The sequence below is a fragment of the Schistocerca nitens genome, chromosome 7, assembly GCF_023898315.1.
Source record: "Schistocerca nitens isolate TAMUIC-IGC-003100 chromosome 7, iqSchNite1.1, whole genome shotgun sequence".
NCBI classification, from domain to species: domain Eukaryota; kingdom Metazoa; phylum Arthropoda; class Insecta; order Orthoptera; family Acrididae; genus Schistocerca; species Schistocerca nitens.
Genome location: NC_064620.1, coordinates 165,350,154 through 165,369,843, shown reverse-complemented (window position 1 = coordinate 165,369,843; position 19,690 = coordinate 165,350,154). Strand labels below are relative to the sequence as shown.

Here is a 19,690-nt window from a genome sequence, read left to right as displayed (position 1 = left end):
AAAGAATGTTTGAAACACCTGTTGTATTTATTTTGTGAGTATGCTGCCAATTTTGTGATTTCTTTTCAGCCTCATTTATTGTTAACACAGAAGTCATTGAAAATCTCAAGGTAAAGGGTTTCACTCAGTTTTGGTATTGGTATTTGTAGTTGTGATCTGCATGACTGACAGAGGGCCTTGTAATTGTAGGGTTTGCCAGGACCTATTGGACCACTGGGGCCGATTGGTGAGCCAGGGCTTCCAGGTTTACCGGGCACCAATGGAGAACCGGGACCTCCCGGCAGCCCTGTAGGTTCGAAACACCCACTAACTGACTGGTAACTCTACCCTGCCCTGTCACACATCATAACACACTTTGAAGGAACTGTGTATCTCTGTTTGAATTCAAATAATTACTTTCATTCTGTCCATCTGGAAAGTGCTATAACCTTTAATCACCAATAATTGCGTGGATATTCAAACACACTCACTTAGAAACAATAGCTGGTTACATGATAACAACTCAGTATCTCTCATTTGACTGCCGTGCCGTGACATGCGGCCGGCGCCGTTCGTAGCTAGGTGGCGCTCCCGCACTCAGCCGAGTTGCGGAGCGCCTCTATCGCCGTTTGCGCGTACTGTCATGGCGGCATTGTTAAATGTCGTGGCACTGTCACAACACTTTTCCCCCCTTGAAAAAAAAAACACTCACTTCCTTGGAGACATGGACAGTGCGGAGACATCCATGGCCTCTTGTGAGGCCCCAAGAAGATCCCGCGGAGAGACACGAAAGTATGGTCGAAAATGTCCAGGACGGATGCTCGTGCGTGGAACATGTCTCCTGGATGAGATGATGGGTGAAAACTCCGGAGCAGCATCCATAGGTGTCGTGGACCTGGGGGTGTGCTCCAGCGAGATGGGTCCTGGAGAAGGCGGCGTCGCGACTGGGGCCGGTTCCGGCGCACTCGGAAGCGGTAGTGACGTCGGCTGCATCAACACGTACGGTAGAGCGGCAGCAGCGACAGGACTGGCTTCTCGGGCTGGTGGAGGCGAAGGAAGGGGCGGTGGCACCGGCGTGGCCACCACTCGTGGGCGCATCTGGTCGTAATCGCGAACAACCATGCCGTCGTCCGTACGTATTTCACAAAGCCGGCGGCCGCGAAGAGCCTTGACTACCCCTGGAATCCATTTAGGGCGAGATCCATACCCTCGTGCCCACACGTCTGCGCCCACTGAGTATTTTCCCGCACTAGGGGGGACAGCATAAGGCCTGACAGGGTGAAGCAGGTGCAGTAGAGTGCGCGGTTGGCGGCCATGCAAGAGTTCAGAAGGGCTGCGATCACCCAGAGGCGTGAAGCGATAAGAACTCGGAAATTGCAGCAGAGCGTCATCTGTGGAAAAATCACTAAGGAATTTTTGATCTGGCTTTTGAAAGTGCAGACAAGGCGCTCGACCTCCCCATTCGATTGCGGATGGAAGGGCGGTGCTGTAACTTGATGAATCCCTTGTCCAGTACAAAAATCACGGAAGGCCTGCGAAGAGAACTGAGAGCCATTGTCCATGACGATAGTGACTGGAAGACCTAGCGCAAAGATTTTGGACAAAGCCAGCGTCGTCGCCGCAGTGGTGGGCGACGGACATCGAACAACAAACGGAAACTTCGAGAAGGCGTCAATCAACAGTAGCCAATAAGTACCGAGGAAAGGGCCGGCAAAGTCAGCGTGCACCCGTTCCCATGGCTGCGCCGGATCAGGCCACAGAGAGGGCATTGTACGAGGTGCAGCCAGTTGTTGAGCACACTGACCACATGCAGCAACCATGTGGGCGATGTCCGAATCAATACCGGGCCAATAAACGTGCCTGCGGGCCAGGGACTTAGTCCGAGAAATACCCCAATGGCCTTCATGCAACACTTTGAGAACATCTTTGCGAAGAGAGGCTGGCACCACGACCCGTGGAGATGCGCCATCCATGGCCAGAAGAACAACACCATCATGAACAGACAGACGAAGGCGCAAGGAATGGTAGTTGCGAACGGCCAACCCCGTTGAACAAAACCTATCACCTGACGCAGGACCGGGTCCCGCGCAGTAGCCAACGCGACCTGCGAACCTGTAAGTGGAAAACCCTCGACCTCACGACGTTCTTCCTCATCAATCTGGAAACAGAGTAGTTCATCAAGATCGAAAACCGGATCGGGGCCCATCGGCAATCGCAACATGGCGTCAGCGTTGGCGTGCTGGGCTGTGGGGCGATAGTGAATCTCATAGTGAAAACGAGACAAGTATAAGGCCCAACGTTGCAGGCAGTGAGCTGCCTTATCCGGAAGTGACGCCGACGTGCTGAACAGAGAGACCAGTGGCTTGTGGTCGGTGATGAGGTGAAACTTAGCACCATACAAAAAAATGCTGAACATTTTTAGAGCATAAATGATAGCGAGTGCCTCCTTTTCAATTTGAGAGTAACGCCGTTGCGCATAGTTGAGGTTCTTGGAAGCATAGGCGATGGGTCGTTCCGACCCATCCTCATACTGATGGGCGAGAACAGCCCCTAGGCCATACTGTGACGCGTCAGTTGCCAAAACCAAGTGCTGACCTGGACGGAATGTGGCAAGACAAGGCGCCGACTGCAAATGAGCCTTCAGGCAGACAAAAGCCTGCTCACACTCGTCGGACCAACAGAAAGGGACGTTTTTGCGTAATAGCTGATGCAGAGGATGAGCTACCGCCGCCGCGGATGGAATGAATTTGTGATAATAAGCAATCTTGCCTAGAAACGCCTGAAGTTCTTTGACCATAGACGGCCGGGGTAGAGCGGTAATGGCGGCAACGTGCTGACGTAGAGGACGTATACCCTCACGGGACAAGTGGAAACCAAGATACACAATGGAGGGTTGGAAGAACTGTGACTTGTCCAGATTGCACTTCAACCCAGCCGAATGCAAAACCCGGCACTGTCACAACAGAAAGTAACAGTTGTGTCAAAATAGTTACAATCCAAATATATTAAATCAAATAGTATCTTATACTTCTGAGCATGCAATTATCTATTAAATGTTACACAGTTATACATAGTTTAATACCTTCCAAGCTATTATAGTCCCTTCCACCTACCTCAATAAATTTTAATAATAAGCATTAAAAAACATAAATAGTATGAACTGTGTAACAGCACTCTTCACTAATCAACTTTCCTCAAAAATTTATTTTCTGATAGAATAGAATATATTCATAAAATATGACTGATCATGCTTCTGGTTGAGCTCATTCCTTTATTAATGTATGATCCAATGGACCCGCAGCATTGAAAATATCTCTTAGAGACCTTATGTAGTGAAATCCAAATTGCTTCTATAAAAACACTAAACTCCTAGAGCAGCAATCTGGATTTCATTTCATAATTATCCACTTGGTTCAAAACTAGAGGACTCCAATTAGTCCTGGGTGCAAATTGCAGATGGTAAACTATTTTCACAAACAGAACCAGCAGTCTTCACTACTTCCACCACCAACAAGCAGAAATTGAAGATAGTTGCAGAACTCAAGTCACAGTTGTAATTTGTGCTGACATGAGCTATATCTTGGAGATGGCTTCACTGCTCCCTCAGCAGCAATGAATAGAGCTGCTTCCACATCTCAAATGAAACCCCAGTGGACATGCTGAGTGGACACTGGTTCTCTTTCAAGCTCTTATAACTAACAAACCAATGTACTTATTAAATAATCATGTTGAATAACAGAATAACACTTCTCATGTACGTCTTCAGTAGAAGTAGATGGAATTTTTTAAAAGTAAATAAATATCATAACAGCTTTTGAAAATACCATTTTAAATATGGCGATTCTTATGTACGCAATTTAAAAAATGTATTACCATTTAGACATTTCTGAGTAGAATGAAGTATACCCACTTACAAAAATAAAAAAAAAGTAATGGCACTGCATGAAGTAGTTACTGAAAAAGTGTGAAACTTGGGTCACTACCATGGGCTAATCACAAAAGGACTGCATTACAAAGTCAAATTTCAGTACAGTGGTTCTTAAAATTTAGTTATGTAATGCTGAAAGTAAATGATGGCTGTCTATGCTTTCTTGTTAATGGTGCTCCATTAAGAACCTTATGCTGTACACTGGAAGAACATGTCCATGCACAAATTTTCCTTTTGATTATACCATGACAACGTTTATTTCATCACCTAATACTATTTCGATTCGCTAGTGGCCTTGTTATTTAGTCACACTGGAAATTCCAAAAATACTTGTTGCCTTTCACTGCAATAGAATGGACCTAAGTCTACAGACTAACAATAAAACACCAGGACCTTTTAATTATTGATACAGACTTATTTTTCTGGTTAAGTTTCATGTGTCCAAGTAATGTGTAGTAAAAGCCTACAATAGCAGATGATGAGGTTGCTAATAATTGCACTACCAAGCACCTTAACTGACAAACAACAACAACAAATGACAAGATAATATTGTTTTCGCATGTTACATGCTTGAGTTTTACTCATAAATGCCATCACAATCTCACTGCTCCTAAACTTCTTTCATACTGTGGGTAGAGTGGCAGAAATTGTCTACCTGCATCTGGGAACTCAACAAATGAGCCTCATTTAAACTGATTTTAACATTCAAATCATTTAAAATGTGTATTTGAGGTGTACTGTATGCTTTAAACCTGATTGCCACACTTATTTTTATATTAAGTATTCCCCTAAGGTTTATGTCCTTTCCTCTGGGTGAGAAGAACTTTTTTTATCTGTTCTGTATCCACAACATTTTTCCTGGTCGTATCTGAGTAAAAAATACTGAAGGATATTATTTAGATGTTAATTTACAAAAATTATACAGCATCTGAGTTATACATTACTAATCATAATTGTCAGTAAAACTTTTTTTTTAACTCTTGATAATTGTTCAGGAGGTTTACAAGCATTTTTCTTCAGTGTAAAACTTGATTAAACTGTAAAAAATGTTTGATAAGTGCTTATGCTTTCATTATGTACAAGAGTCTTGTAGAAAGTCTTGGAACATGTCTGTTGATGAACACCACAGGGTCCTCCAGGGAGTCCAGGTCCCAGAGGACCAAGAGGAGATCCAGGTTCACGGGGACTTCCTGGTCCTGTAGGGCCTCCAGGTCGCCCTGGTGGCAAGGGAGAACCGGTAAGCACCCTTTTTGAATTTTATTAATCTGTTTTGAGTTTCACATAAACTAAGAAGCATTATTTCTCCTATTTGCACAGAATTTCAGACAGAAATTTTTCGTGTGGACTAAACAGTATATAATAATAATAAATTTTCCGCTTCTGTCACCATGTATTTATTGCTATGTGCAGATGCAAATGTTGTCACTTTCATTACTGCATGAGGCCCTGGAGGCATTTTTGTTTGTGAAGAAAAGCTAAGGCCTACAACTGATATGTGTCCGAGAGATGAAGATACTAATAACTGCACTATCAGGTACACTCCCTTCCTGGCCCACAAGCTGTCTTTGCATACTACATTGCATGTGTGCAACAGCTGCGTCAGCAAATGATGACAATGACAACACTGAATGACTCACAATTTGTAAGAAAAAAAATAATAAAAGTAATGAACAGTAGCAACAAGTGGAAAAGAAAAACAAATTTTTAGTATTTGTATATGAGAGAATGGACGTTTCTTAACAATGCACTGTCAATACATCAGTGAGAGTCTAGCCGCTATTGCGAACATGTATGTTTAGACCTCTGTGTGAATGTCTGTTTTTCTACTGGAAAAAGAGCAAGGGCTTGAAAGCTAGTGTTAATTGTTAAGTGGTTGCCTTTTCCTTTTTTTACATATTTTTCCATCCAGGAATTTCCATTATCATTATTCTGTATGTACAAATATATGTAAATATTTTTCTGTGAACAATACTATTATAATCAAGTAAATATTAAGCTACCAATGACAGATAAATGCAGCTGTATATACAACATATAGCAACCATAAGTGTCGCTATACAATTATGAAGTCATACTTCATAAAGAAACATTTCAAAAGTTACATTGTTCTTTTTTGTCTTGCATTAATTGCCAACTTCATTTTACTATCCTCAAAGGGTAGCCCAGGCATCCCTGGTGCAAAAGGAGAGCCTGGCTCTGATGGAACACCAGGTACTCCAGGTCTGAGGGGATTACCTGGGCCACAGGGTCCACCTGGAAATGTAACAGCTGCTGGAGAGGGTGTGCCTGGCCTGCCAGGTCCACCAGGAGTTCCAGGACCTCAGGTATGGTCTATCTTTTTTGACCTGTTCCTCATTTTTTTAGCTACATGTTGTATGGAACATTGCCTGTGTCTTGTTCTTTCATTCAAGTTCAGTGGAGAGAAAATTGATTGTAGGTTTAGAACTACAGGTGCTGTAGTATGATGACATTAATTTAGACTGATACTGAGAAGACAAAATTCAGTGTTTTCCATTTAAAGAATAATGCCTACCACATAAAAATCAAATGTGAATCAATAGTAATGTTAAAAAGGTTCTTCAGATTTATATGCTCTGAGCAATGAATATTTATTACTAAAAGCTGTGTATTGACAAGGGGTTAAGGAGTTTGCAATGCCAGTAGACTGTAGCAAAATTCAGGAAGACCAGCAGATGATAAATTATTGGGGCTATGAATGGCAGCTGTCAATCTCTCTCAAAAACAGGTCTCCACTTTTATACATTACTTTCAAGTGAGCAACAAGATCAGCTTGTGAGATACTGTGTAAATTTTCTTCCAGTAATTGCTGTCCAACATGGGGAAATAATAAGAAGCAATAACAATTTAATGTGGCTGCATGCACTTTTGCAGTTACACAGCAAATCCACACAGAGTCAGTTATATAGTATTGTTTCTTCAGAAAGTATTTGATCTTTTACATTGCAGCTAGAGAGTATATTTTATGTGAAACTGAAGTGTATGCCTCATTTTACAGAGGTTATTATTATCTGGATGAGTTTGAAAGAAAGATATGACACAGCATTTATTCACATTAGATGAGAAGTAGCCTCAAAAAATTAAAGAGAAAATGAAAGATAGTAGATTTAAAAAAAAAAAAAAAAATTATTTGTTTTAAAAGCTATATATTTTCAAATTGTTTGCAAAACAACCTTATCCCCTTCAAAATACTCTCCATTACAACCTACTAATCTCTGACAGTTGATCAATTGTCTGTCGACAGTGTTTGAGCACAAGCCCGAATTTTTTCAATATTTTCGTTTATTCGGGTCATTGACGGACATCCAAAATGAGGTTTATCATCAATCGACAAGTCACCATTTTTAAATCAAGCAAGCCTTTCATACATTTGAGTGTTCCCCTAGGCATCATCTTGGTAAGCTGTTTTCAACATTAAAACAGTTTCAGCAGCATTTTTACCGAGTAGAAAACAAAATTTCACAGCTGCACCTTGTTTACTTAAACATACCATCATAAAAAATGAAAAAAGAATAATACAGCACTAGCAAAGACAGTCACTGCAGATGACCAGAACAAGCCAGGTCAACAACACAACCAGTACTGAACTGGAAATCAGTTGTGTTATACACATGGCAGAAACGCGTACTACACTAGCTCTGTCCACGGCAATGTTGTTGTTGTTGTTCCCACCCCCCCCCCCCCCCACCCCCCACCCCCTCCCCAAGTATGTATATTCAATCACTTACAAATTTAGAACTCATTTTGAAGAAGCAGTTTCCATGGGGATCTACACTGGAAGCCATTGTATATTTATGTGGAGGGAACATCTGGCGAACATAAAAGTTATAAGATTGAGAAACAACTTGAAAATCACCGCAGAAATCCATTTCCAGCAAATGAGGGTATGTAATAAGTGTAAGTGCTCAATTTCATCATGTATATTAATGTAGAATAATTCATTACAGGAAATGATACTTGTTGTGTCCTATAGTGGGAGGTGACTGCTACAATGAATGGATGTGACCAGATAGTCGAAAGGACAATAGAATTACATTGCACAGTGCCTTAAGCAACTGCAACAGAAAACAGCATCCAAAGTAATGCAAGGTTTCCTCTTATGATAAGACTGTGCACCATATACAATGTCAGTTTCTTGAATGTGCAAGCTGTACCATTAAGCTAACACAGCCACTGAGTTAAGTATACTCTCTGTCCTAATAGAGTAGCACTGGTGTAGCCAGGAAATGTCCGTACATGGGCACAGTCCATGACTGAAGCACTCGCGAATACTTTGGACACAGTATGCGAGGCTCTAGGCTCTGTCTGATGTGCGCTGCACTGCAGTGAATGGAACTCTTGAGTGTGGAACTGCTTTTGCGGTTGGCTCCTTGCCAAGAGAACCATAGCTCTGAGCTCCTGCCATTGATTGACTGATGGGCAGCTGGGCGGCTCTGCATAAAGCTGCCTGTTGAAAGAATACCAGGACATAATGATAATGTCATGTAGCTTGTACCTCTTGATGATACAGCATCCCCTCTGCCTCAAGGGGGAGACAGGGGCACCAATGGGGAGAATTGAACCTGAAAAACAAGACAAAAGGGTGATCATACCACAAAAGGTGGCACTACCTGAAGGGGCCAAGCTTGCAGTGAAACTTCCAGGACCAGAGAATAGGGGTGATGGGGAACACCAACTGAAGTCCCATGGATGGTACCCTGAAGATAAGAGGCAGGCACTCTGCAAAGAGTAGGAGACCGTGGAGGTTGCAGGACACAACTAAGACAAAAGATATCTGGGGCCATTGAGTAGGGAAGAGTGGCACAGAGCACAGTCCAGGGGAAGATACATTGCATGCCACAATGGTGACTATTGTAGGAGAAACCAAGGACATGATGTGTGTGTGACCCACATGAGAAGAAGCCCAGGAGAGAAGCAGGGCTACAAGGAGGTTGGCTGAATGTTGTTAACAGGTAGAAAGGGTGGCCAAAACAAAGGAAATGTGTCCAGAAGGGACAAGATGTGGTCAGTGGAGTTGACAGAGTATGGTGTCACACCAACATTGGACAAGAAGGGGACTACGTGAAGCAGAAAGGTGCCAAGGGCACAGGAAGCACAAGAGAGGGAGTGTCAAATGGGATAGTAATTTGGAGGCCAGCAGTGAGGGTGCTGTGACCCGTAGCAAGGGTGCTGGTGCTGCTGGAACTGAAAGAAGTTCCAGGGCTGGCACAGAGGCTGCCAATGGCAATGTCAAGGGCGCCAGTGGTGCTGAAACCTGAAGATGCCCTGGACACAATGGTGAGGGCATTGGTGGTGGTGGTGGAACCTGAAGAGGCACCAGGCCTGGCAGCAAGGGAGCCAGTGGCAAGGGTACCAGTGGTGCTGGAACCTGAAGAGATCCTGGGCCCCAGTGCAAGGGCGCCAGTGATGCTGGAGCTTGAAGAGGCGCCAGGCCTGGCAGCGAGGATGCAAGTGGTGCTGGAGTCTCTGGGGATGGTGGGGGTACCAGCGGCGGTAGTTGGGCTGACAGCGATGGTGGGCCCACTGGGGCAAAGGATGCAGTGCAGGTGGCTGAGCTGCCGGGGAAGGCCCGAAGGCAATCGGTGGGGAATGCAGAGGCCTGAGGGAAGTATGTCAGTCATCTGAGGAAGGTTGGCCATGAATCCAAGGCACTATTGAAATCTGGAGCAGTTAGAGACCACATTTTCCATAGCAGGACTGATGCAGCATCGGGACAGGCGAGCTGCCAAAAAATAAACTCAGAGATATGCTGTGAGAGCCAAACTTGAGGCCAAAACTGTGAGACATGTCTCATAGTTAAAGCGAAGCTGCTGTTGCACTTTGAGCCAAACAATTAAAGGTGTGAACCAATTGCTGCATCAGCCACCCCGTGATTTTACAAACAAAAACAGACAGTTCCAATGCTGGATCAGCTATGACAGATGAACATATGATAGTAGGCAAGTGGATCGACAGAGGGTGTCCTGCACAGTAACTGAGTCATGTAATGTCCAAGATTGATAGTGGCTCAACTGAAATTTGATGCACAGCCTGCCTGCTCCCAAAATTCACAATGGCAAAATCAAAAATGCCGAGCTATCCACAACTACCAGTAACGAGCTGTTTCATGTGACACAGGTAGTTGCCTCCAAATGAAAATGGAATAGCGAACAGAACACATACCGTTTTTACTCAAATCTAAGCCACACTCGAATCTAAGCCGCACATGAAAAATGAGACTCGAAATTGAGGAAAAAAATTTTCCCGAATCTAAGCCGCACCTTAAATTTGAGACTCGAAATTCAAGGGGAGAGAAAAGTTTTAGGCCGCACCTCCAAATCAAAACAAAGTTGGTCTATTCTAATATGAGACACAATTTAGGTCGAATGAATGATGATACAGCTATAGTAGTTTGGTTCGAGTCGTAAGCTTAGCAGTTAAGCTTTATCAGGTAGCCATTGCTATGCGTCAGGTGCTCCCTCCATATTTATATGGGTACCCTTCCTTTTTCACGTGCTTCATCTGGTTGGAATTGATTGCTTTTTTCCTTTGATCTGATAAGTGCCGTTCTCTTTGTTATAGGTGTTTATGTCACTCTAAGCTGCAAATGCATTACTGTACTGTGCCATGCATTGTTTGTCGCATTCTGATAATGAGTGTTTACGGCTTGTCGCCGCTCACGGCATGGCTTGCTTTTGTGCATGCTACCGTGCTTTTTTTTAAAAAAAAAAAAAAAAAAAAAAAAGGAGAAGAAGGAATCGTCTCATTAGCGAAACTATGGCAAGAGACTGCCATTTGTTGTTACTTACAATGCTGCATTCTTTGATAATGATCAACAAGAACCAAATAATAGACTGCGTATGATAGAAGATGTTCTGAACGAGAGTTTGGCAAAAATTTTTCTCCGTTTGAAAATCTTTGCAGACACCTCTTTAGTACATTACATTCTGCACAGAAATTAGTCATCTTAGATTTAAAAATCTAGTCAATTGCCGTGCTTCATTTCTGACTGTATCACTATTAGGCATAAGGATAATACGAATATAAACATGACATGATATGTATATTGTTTCGCGTTTACTGTTGTCTCACTCTAGTTTCGTAGTTTATTAGGCAGACAGGATTTAAATGAGATAGCAGCAAACACGAAAGAATACATGGCAAAATGTTTATATTCGTATTATTCTTATGGTGAAGAGAATACTGCTTGTGATTCACAATTCATAAAAGTTCCTATTAACAACCGCGTCTTCTCACAGGTAGGAAAAAATTCAGAGCGGAGTTGGCCATATTGACAAACATCCCAAACAGTCTTGCCAGTCGGATTTTCGTAGTACATAAAAATGCTGCTACATTCGAAGATGAACAATACAGAATTTGTATTTACTTCGTTGGATAATGTATGAAAATGCAGTGGTCAAAACTCGGGGCGGAGAAAAAAAGCTCGTGTTCCACCCCTTTTTTTTTTTTATTTATTTATTTTTTTTTTTTTTTCCTGGCGCAGAGGTTTTGGCGCCAGTATTTATCTTTGTGCCTGCAAAGCATGCCTGTGTAGCGCTACATATATTCGATGGCAGAAGTTAGTTGTGGCCGCACCTACCAACATTTTTCAGAACTTCCGCTTACTTTGCACTCGATTGTAAGCCGCAGGCAGTTTTTTGGATTACAAAAACCGGAAAAAAGTGCAGCTTAGATTCGAGTAAATACGGTATTAATCCATATCCATGGAGTACACTAAGATGCAAGAAATGTACACACTGCATCAAGTCATTACTCACATGAAAGGGCTCCCAATAAATACAGTAAAGCAATAGGAGCAGAACAGCACGGTTAACCCTAGCATTACCAACGTATTTTTTGTTACATGTAATACCAACGGGGGGGCCTCAAAGGCCCATAAAGAATACCACAATTTATTTTATCATAAATCAAGTTTATTTACTTCTGATACCTCTAATAACAATTCAAAATGCTTAGACATTGTTTTTGTATACTGGATAATAAAAGATGTTATTATAATAGGAATAAAATGAACAAATCACGAGATTCAGTTTATATATTTTTTGGAATAATGTTTCAAAATAGTGTTTTCTTATAAAAACGACTTTTTTAATTCGATACACTACATGAAGCAAACAAAATTTACTGTCTCATTCTGCAACGCATTTTTCACACAACACTGTCTTCCTGCAGTGTTTCCCACAGACGTGTTTGTGGCACTGAGAGCAGGTAACAGTTGACTTTCCCAGCTTGTTGTACTTGATCTTTTTAGATGCAGCTTCTTGGCAGCATAGGTGGCACCGTCCACGTGTTCCTGGTTCTGCTGTTGAGGATGATGGTTCTACAGAGCAGCTGAGCTTCTGTTGTGTGATGCTTTCCATTGCCATTATTACTGGCTTCTGAAGTCCATACAAATTTTGTGCCCGTTTATCTACTTGAGATCTTATTAGTTCGAGACCTAAGTTAGTGATAAAAACTCTTCTGCGGTTTAGCAAATTCTTTTTCCAATTCGGAAAGTTGAGGAGGAAGAGTGAATATGCATTTATTGCTGCTATGTCAATGAGTGTGTAGAAGAGGGACAAAGGCCATCTTCTTGTTCCTCTCTTTGTGCTGTAGTGTCTTGCCATCTGGTCTATGGTGTCCACGCCTCCCTTTGTAGAATTATAAAAAAGATTTATGTTAGTCTTTTTTGAGTCTTCATTCAACACCCCTTCTGAGTGATAAGTTGAAAGCATCAACAGCAGTTGTTTTGGCTCCTCGCGGACTAGCGTTGATGCAAGAGTAACTGGTGGCCTCTGTGTCTGAGGGTCAGTATAAGCAAAGATGGAAGAGTGTAAACTGCGGCCAGTTGTAGTCTTCAGCTCTTCAGGTATGTGTCGTCTGTTAGACTGTAGGGTGCCAACAAGTGTGAGGTGAAAATCATTCCATAGAGTCTCAGCAAGCTCCACTGAAGTATAGTACCGATCTGTGGTAACATTACGGCCTGATTTTTCAATAGATTTTATTAGTCTCTTTACAATTTCCATCGGTCCATTTGAATGCTGTGTATTTCCTGACTTGCCTGTATAGATGTCCATGCTGATCACATATCTAGTCTCAGAATCAGACAGCATTCGAATTAGAATGCCGTATTTTCCAGGTTTTTCTTTTAGAAACACCTTGAATGGACAGCGACCACGGAACAAAGACAACATCTCATCCACTGTTGTATGTAGACCAGGAATGAAATACAATGGAAGTGAAGAATTGAAGCTTTCAAAAATTTCCCTCATTGGAGCAAACTTGTCAGTCTGGCGACGAATTTCTCTTGTGTTCTTATCATCAAACCTCAATATTTTAGTCAATTCGAAAAATCGGGTCCGACTCATTGATCCATAGTACAATTGTCGGCCCTGAAGCAAAGACCATAAATCTTGGACAGGTATCTTATTGTCATGATTTGAACCCATGATTAGCAAGAGTCCTATATAACAAAATAACTCATCTTCATCTGTGTGCTGAATACCTAGTCGAGAAGCCTCTTCATTTGAGTGTAGTTTTATTAGATTCATAATTTGAGGTGTAAAAAAGAGCTCTATAGCCTCTTTTGGAGACGCAATTCTTCCTTGTTGTCCTAGCCCCATTCTTTCTCGCACTATATTTTGTACAGAACGCCGATATTGTCGAGATGGCTTCGTAATATACTCTCGTCCACTTTTGCAATGAATTTATCACATTCCGTATCATTATCATCTGGTGGATTGGCTTCAACCTCATCTTCATTCTCAGACGATGAATCAGTTCTAATTTCTTCCACATCATCATCCACTTCACTTTCCTCTAAATCTGATTCGTTCAAAACTTCTTCTAGCACTCTTTCAATGGAACTATCACGTAAACGATGTCTACTCATGTTGCTGGTTCAACAGCAGCAGAAACACTGAAAATAACAATGGTCCGCTTCATAATAATATGTCTGAAGGCAACAATGCCAAAATTCGTTTCATGGTAAGAATTTGAAACGAGAGACTCAACCTCGTAAATCTTTCCTTGCTATTACCAACGGGTGGGCTTCTAAGGCCCACAGAGAATTAAATCAAGTAAATGAATTTTAATTACATTTTTATTCCGAAATTCTGTAATGACTCAATAGTACATTCAATAACGAACAATTACCTTTGCTTTCAAGTTCATATATCAAAGGGTGTGGATACAACATAGAAAAACTGAGTCAGTGGGCCTACGAGGCCCCCCCGTTGGTAATGCTAGGGTTAATAACACAGGCACTTAACTCAGCAAACATTTAACAAATGAAATAATCTGCACTATCACTAGACAGAGGCAAGTCAAAATAAGTAATAATATGGCATATAATCATGAAACATGACAGAGCAAAAATTGTGCACACGCAAATGAAGAGCTGAGCAGTCGGACCTAAGAGCCAATCATAAATAACTGTATTGCACAAAAGCAATGTCTCTCACAGAAAATTATGTTAACAAAGAATTTGATAGCGTGAAAGATACAATGACCTCTTGTAACCCAGAAGCAACAGATAGTGTAGCTAGTTAGCTACCATGTCACTGGATATAAGGAAGGAGGACACAAATGCAAGTAAGCTAAACAGCTGATAATGTCTAGTCTGAGTCTGAATGTGGAGCAGAACCATGAAAAGTGTTGCGTGGAGGACAGAGAAAAGGCTACCAAGTTGAGCACAGATGCAGGGAACAAAATCGTGGAACTTAACCAGTCTTTGTTTAAAGTTTACCCTTGTTGTTACAGTTGAGTGAGGTGTTACAGAAAACAAATTTTTACCACAGTGCCACTGTTGAATCTCATTGTGGGAGATTCATATTACCATGAATACATGCACATAGGTAGTCAAAAGAACAATAGAACTGTATTGCACATTACCTTAAGCAAGTATAACAGAAAACAGCTTCCAAAGTTATACAAATAAAAGATTATCCTGATCTGATAAGGCTTGACACCAAATACAGTGACAGTTTTCTGAATGTATGAGCTGTACCATTATGCTAATGAAGCCACTGAGTTAAGTACACTATCCATCTTAATAGAGCAGCACTGACATGTTCAGGTAATGTCCATAAATGGGCATTGTTTGTGGTTGAAGTACTCATAAAGACTCGATGGTTTGGATGAAGTGTGTGAGGCTTCAGGCTTTGACATGTGTGCGCTGCACTGTGGTGAGTGGAACTCTGCTTGTGGGACCACATGGGCAGATTGTGGGACCACGTGAGCAGTTAACTCCTGATCCAGAGAATTGTAACTGTGAACTTCCACTGTCGACTGAAGTGAGTGGCTGGGCAGTGTCCAGTGGAGGAATACCATGAAATCAAGACAATGTCACATGGCTCACAGGGGCAAGCTAATATTGGCAATAGTAGCACTGTATCCAGTGAATGTGGCGCCACCAGATACTGCAACAGCTGCTGCAGGTGCAATGTGCTGCGGGTGAGTTGCAGGCATCATGTTAGGGCGGCAACCCAAAGCACTCTGCAGTGTGATTGTTAGCTGGATCAAAAGGTGTCAGCCACAGTTACTACAGTACCAACATGTGTACTCATTAATTTACACTAAATCATTAAACTGTTTGTCGCTTCCCTGTCTTCCACTAGCCTTGGTAGCTAAAAGTAATACCAGTTTAATATTCAGAGTTTATGTTTAATTAGTGTTGTGCTCTAATTATCTATGTTCTATTAACAGTGAATGCAGCACATTCATTTTCACTGTCACCTATGTCTGTAGATTGGTAAGACTTACAGATTACAGGCAGTGACACTTCTTGAAGGGCATATGATTATTTCTTATGTTCTTTTTACTTTATTTCCCTTCTTTAATGACACATTGTTTGGATAGTTTCACTGATAGTAACCCTTGACAGATTCCACATAAATGACACATCAACATCTCTTCAGTGCTGTAAACTGTATTTTTTTAATGATCATTATTGTATTTTACCAGGGCTCTCCAGGCCCAGAAGGTCCAGAAGGACCACAAGGATTAAGAGGATTTCCTGGGGAACAAGGTCCAACAGGGCCCCCTGGCAGAGATGGCACCAGTGGTGAGAAAGGTTTAAAGGGTGACCGTGGAGATACCGGGCCGCAGGGTTTGCGAGGGCTTCCAGGACCCGTGGTGAGTGACATAAGTGTCTCATTGATGTAATTCTAAATCGTCGGCAACAAAGAGTGATGGTGATGTGCAGATTTAGTTTGAAATGTAATGAACAAACTCAGAAATAATAAAATAATATGTCATCATAAATCACAAAAGAGGATTTAATGGAAAAAAAACACCAAAACAAAATTACACTCATTTCTGCATTTGCGTTTTTGCACTTTCAAAAAAATTAAGAAAGCACACTCACCTGCAGATGAGTAATGGGTGGTACAAAGTCACACTTAAAAGATCATAACAGAGAATGTATCAATATGGGAAATGTTCTATAAGAATATTGTCAAACAAAGTACGATAGAGCAAGATGGACTTTTATTTTGAAGGAAAGATGTTTGACCCACAGTCCAGCTACTGTATTTTGATTTCATTTTCCTGTGGTTGCCATATATCACTTCAGATGAATGCTGGTGTAGTTCTTTTAGGATGGCCAACATTGATATCTTTGCTTATCTTTGTCCAATCTGAAGTAGTGCTCTCTCTTTCTAATGGTCTCAATATTAATGGAAAATTCTCTTGACTAACTTCCTATTAATATATTATACTGAGAATGGTTTTCATTGACAGCCATGACCAACATAACATATTTCTCCGAATTATGTGATATTTCTTTCATGAAGGATTGACATTTATGGCCTTGAACTCATGACGTATAATATCTTTAAGTTGGTCAGTCATTAACTGACTGTTTTAGTGCATAATTGCCAGTTTGCCACTGGCTTATATTCAGTGTATGTTCTGGTATGATTTTTTTTTTTTTTAGTAATTTAATTGAAAGCTTTGTTGCTTTGGTAAAAATAAAATTGGTTCTTTTTGTCGTGACAGAATAAATTACTATTAATCACACCAGATTTGTCGGAGAACAGCAGCAACATGTGTAATTGATCCAGCTTTAAGAAATTCTATTACCTTTTAGCGGAAAATTCGTGCGGTACTCTCCGACGTTAGAAAAGCCGTGGTGTTCCGTTCGGATCAGGAGGCGGCTGTCTTTTCTCATTCGCGATATCGAAAATTACTAAAAAATGAACAGAAATTTTTTTTTCGGAGGAAGATCGCGCGGAGAAAACAGACAGAAGTTACATGAAAGAAACCTAAGGGACCAACTAATTGGATTTGTACGAACATATAAACGGAACTGAAAGAACTTGGAATAAATACTATAACGATGACGTCACGACAGCCTCCTGTTCCGACAGAACACACGCTGGATCATAAGCTGCATAAATCTTTTAAACAGGAAAGATTATCACAAGTATAATTAATGAAAATAAGGTTGAGAGATTTTCTTTGAAATTAAATAAACTTCAAGGCTTCAAGTATTATATTATGAAACGGAAACCTGCATTAACATGGCCACCCATTGTGGCGGTGGAGCAAATTTTCATGATATACATTCTCGCTTGTTTGTGGCTACATATATTTTTTAATCACTTAAACTCTTAAAGTTACAATAAAATGATTATATCAGTATGGAGCACAATACTTTTGCGTCCGACTCGCAACACATTCACAGAACAGCTAGAGAGCGGGCGCGGCTCCCTGCAGAAGTAAAAATTGGCAATTGTTATTTTGAAACATAGGTGCATCATTTTTTTTTTTTACTGATCGATAGCAGCATATAACAGTTCATAGCCATCGTGATATTCTGCGCTTTTCAGGAACGCGGCAAAGATATCTGGTTACAACATTCATTGGTATATGTTAAAAGTTCGCACATACTGACGCGAACACAGAAAAAAAAACTTTTACATGTTAAAAATCGCAGTGATAAAGGCTGTAATGTCACAATGTGATACATTGGCACCTTCATTTTGAAACTGCCCATTGATTAATCCATCACCTATTAACTAAGTCACAAAATTGTTGAATGTTTTAATGGAAGTGTCTGTGATCTGCTTATTCAAAGAAAGAACAGGGTGTGTTATTCAGCTGTGGCAGGCAACACAAAATACTGAGGTTTGGCAAGTGCATATGTTGTTTCTGTTTTCTATTTCTATCAGCATTTACATGTTTTCCTTCTTTCCTTGTTTTCTTTTCCTTTTTTAATTTATATACTCACTTAGATGATACAGTTTATCATGTGTAGGTCTAATCTTAATTAATTACAGTATTGTATTGATTACAATATTGTAAAATGCCGTGTAAGAAATATCTAAATCATAAAAAAATAATATGCAAAGGATAGACTGTTACTTAACACAACCTCTGTGTGATAAGTAGTAATGTATGCATATTGTTGTTATCCCATCCTGGATATTCAATTGTTTAAATAAAAAAGGCTGATTTCTTGTGACCCATTGAAAGAATTTTTGGAACACTAACACACATTATTACATAGTGTTCAACTCTTTGAAACCCTTTGACAAATATAATGTGAGAGATTATGCTCGTGGCAAAAACTTACAATATATACAATATTATGCCATTAGTTACTCCCCTACATTTTGCAGTGTTTCTGGACTCTTTTGTGAGCTTCTACAATATATGTGTGGAAGCCTTCACAGTAACATAAATTTTGTTATTTCTTAGCTGCAATATTTTAACAGTGTATGCTTTTCACTGAATTCATACATAAATTCTGTCTTGTATGATGTCTATCTATTTGCCAGTATTTGGTAAGAAACAGCTGTAGTTAAAGTTCACCACAGGATCAACATAGCCCAGCTTTAACCAACACTTTTTTGCCTTTTTTCACACCAGATCTCCAGTTGCTTTCTAGTTCACCTTTATCTCTCCCCATATATTTTTATTTTCATTTCAGCCTCATGTTACACTTTCCACCTTCTAATACCATGTCACCCTCACAACATCCCCACAACGACCCCATTAAGTTTTATTTACATTCACTCTGCAAACATGCCTTCGCCCTATTAAATATTTCGTCGTCAGACAATTGTTTGAATATATTGTGTGACTTTTGATAATATGTAAGAAAGTTAAATAAGGGTAATTGAGGATACCCAATAAAAATGAGTTGTTGAGGAGGGAGAGTGTCTTCATGTTATTTTGAATTACTGTCGGAATGTGTATAGCAATTGTTAGAACATAATTTCAGTTACATTATTTAGATACGTCAGAAGTTTGACAAAATAAAAATGAAATTATTATGAAAATGATAGTTGCTACTCACCATAGAGGGGAGATACTAAGTCGCAGATAGGCACAACAAAAAGACTGTCACAAAATAAGCTTTCAGCTAACAAGGTTTCTGTCAACAATAGATGACAGGCTGAAAACACAATTCACACACACATGACCACAATCTCTGGGGATGGGAGAGGCAACTTGGTGGGGGCAAGGAGGAGGCTGGGGAAGGGAGGGGGAGGGATAGCAGGGTAGGGTCGGGGAATGGTGACGTGCTGCTGGGGAGCATGGAGGGATGAAGTAGAGAGAGGGTAGGGCAGCTAGGTGCAGTCAAGAGGTTAGTCGGAGGGCGGGAGGGAGGGGGTAGCAGAAAAGGAGAGAAATAAAAAGACTGGGTGCATTGGTGGAATAGAGGGCTGTGCAGTGCTGGAATGGGAACAGGGAAGGGGATAGATAGATGAGAACAATGACTAACAAAATTTGAGGGTAGGAGGGTTACAGGAATGTAGGATATATTGTAGGTAGAGT

At 41.0% G+C, this 19,690-nt stretch overlaps 1 protein-coding gene across 3 annotated transcripts in view; it reads left to right on the top strand.

Annotated features, from left to right (window-relative positions):
• The window catches only part of LOC126194725 (collagen alpha-1(IX) chain-like), a 419,736-nt gene that overhangs the window by 280,537 nt on the left and 119,509 nt on the right, over positions 1-19,690 (top strand). For all 3 annotated transcript variants that reach the window (XM_049932976.1, XM_049932975.1, XM_049932977.1), the window contains 4 exons: positions 190-288; positions 5,037-5,144; positions 6,064-6,231; positions 15,869-16,039. In XM_049932976.1, the coding sequence (XP_049788933.1) occupies positions 190-288; positions 5,037-5,144; positions 6,064-6,231; positions 15,869-16,039 (546 nt within the window). The remainder of the gene's footprint in view (positions 1-189; positions 289-5,036; positions 5,145-6,063; positions 6,232-15,868; positions 16,040-19,690) is intronic.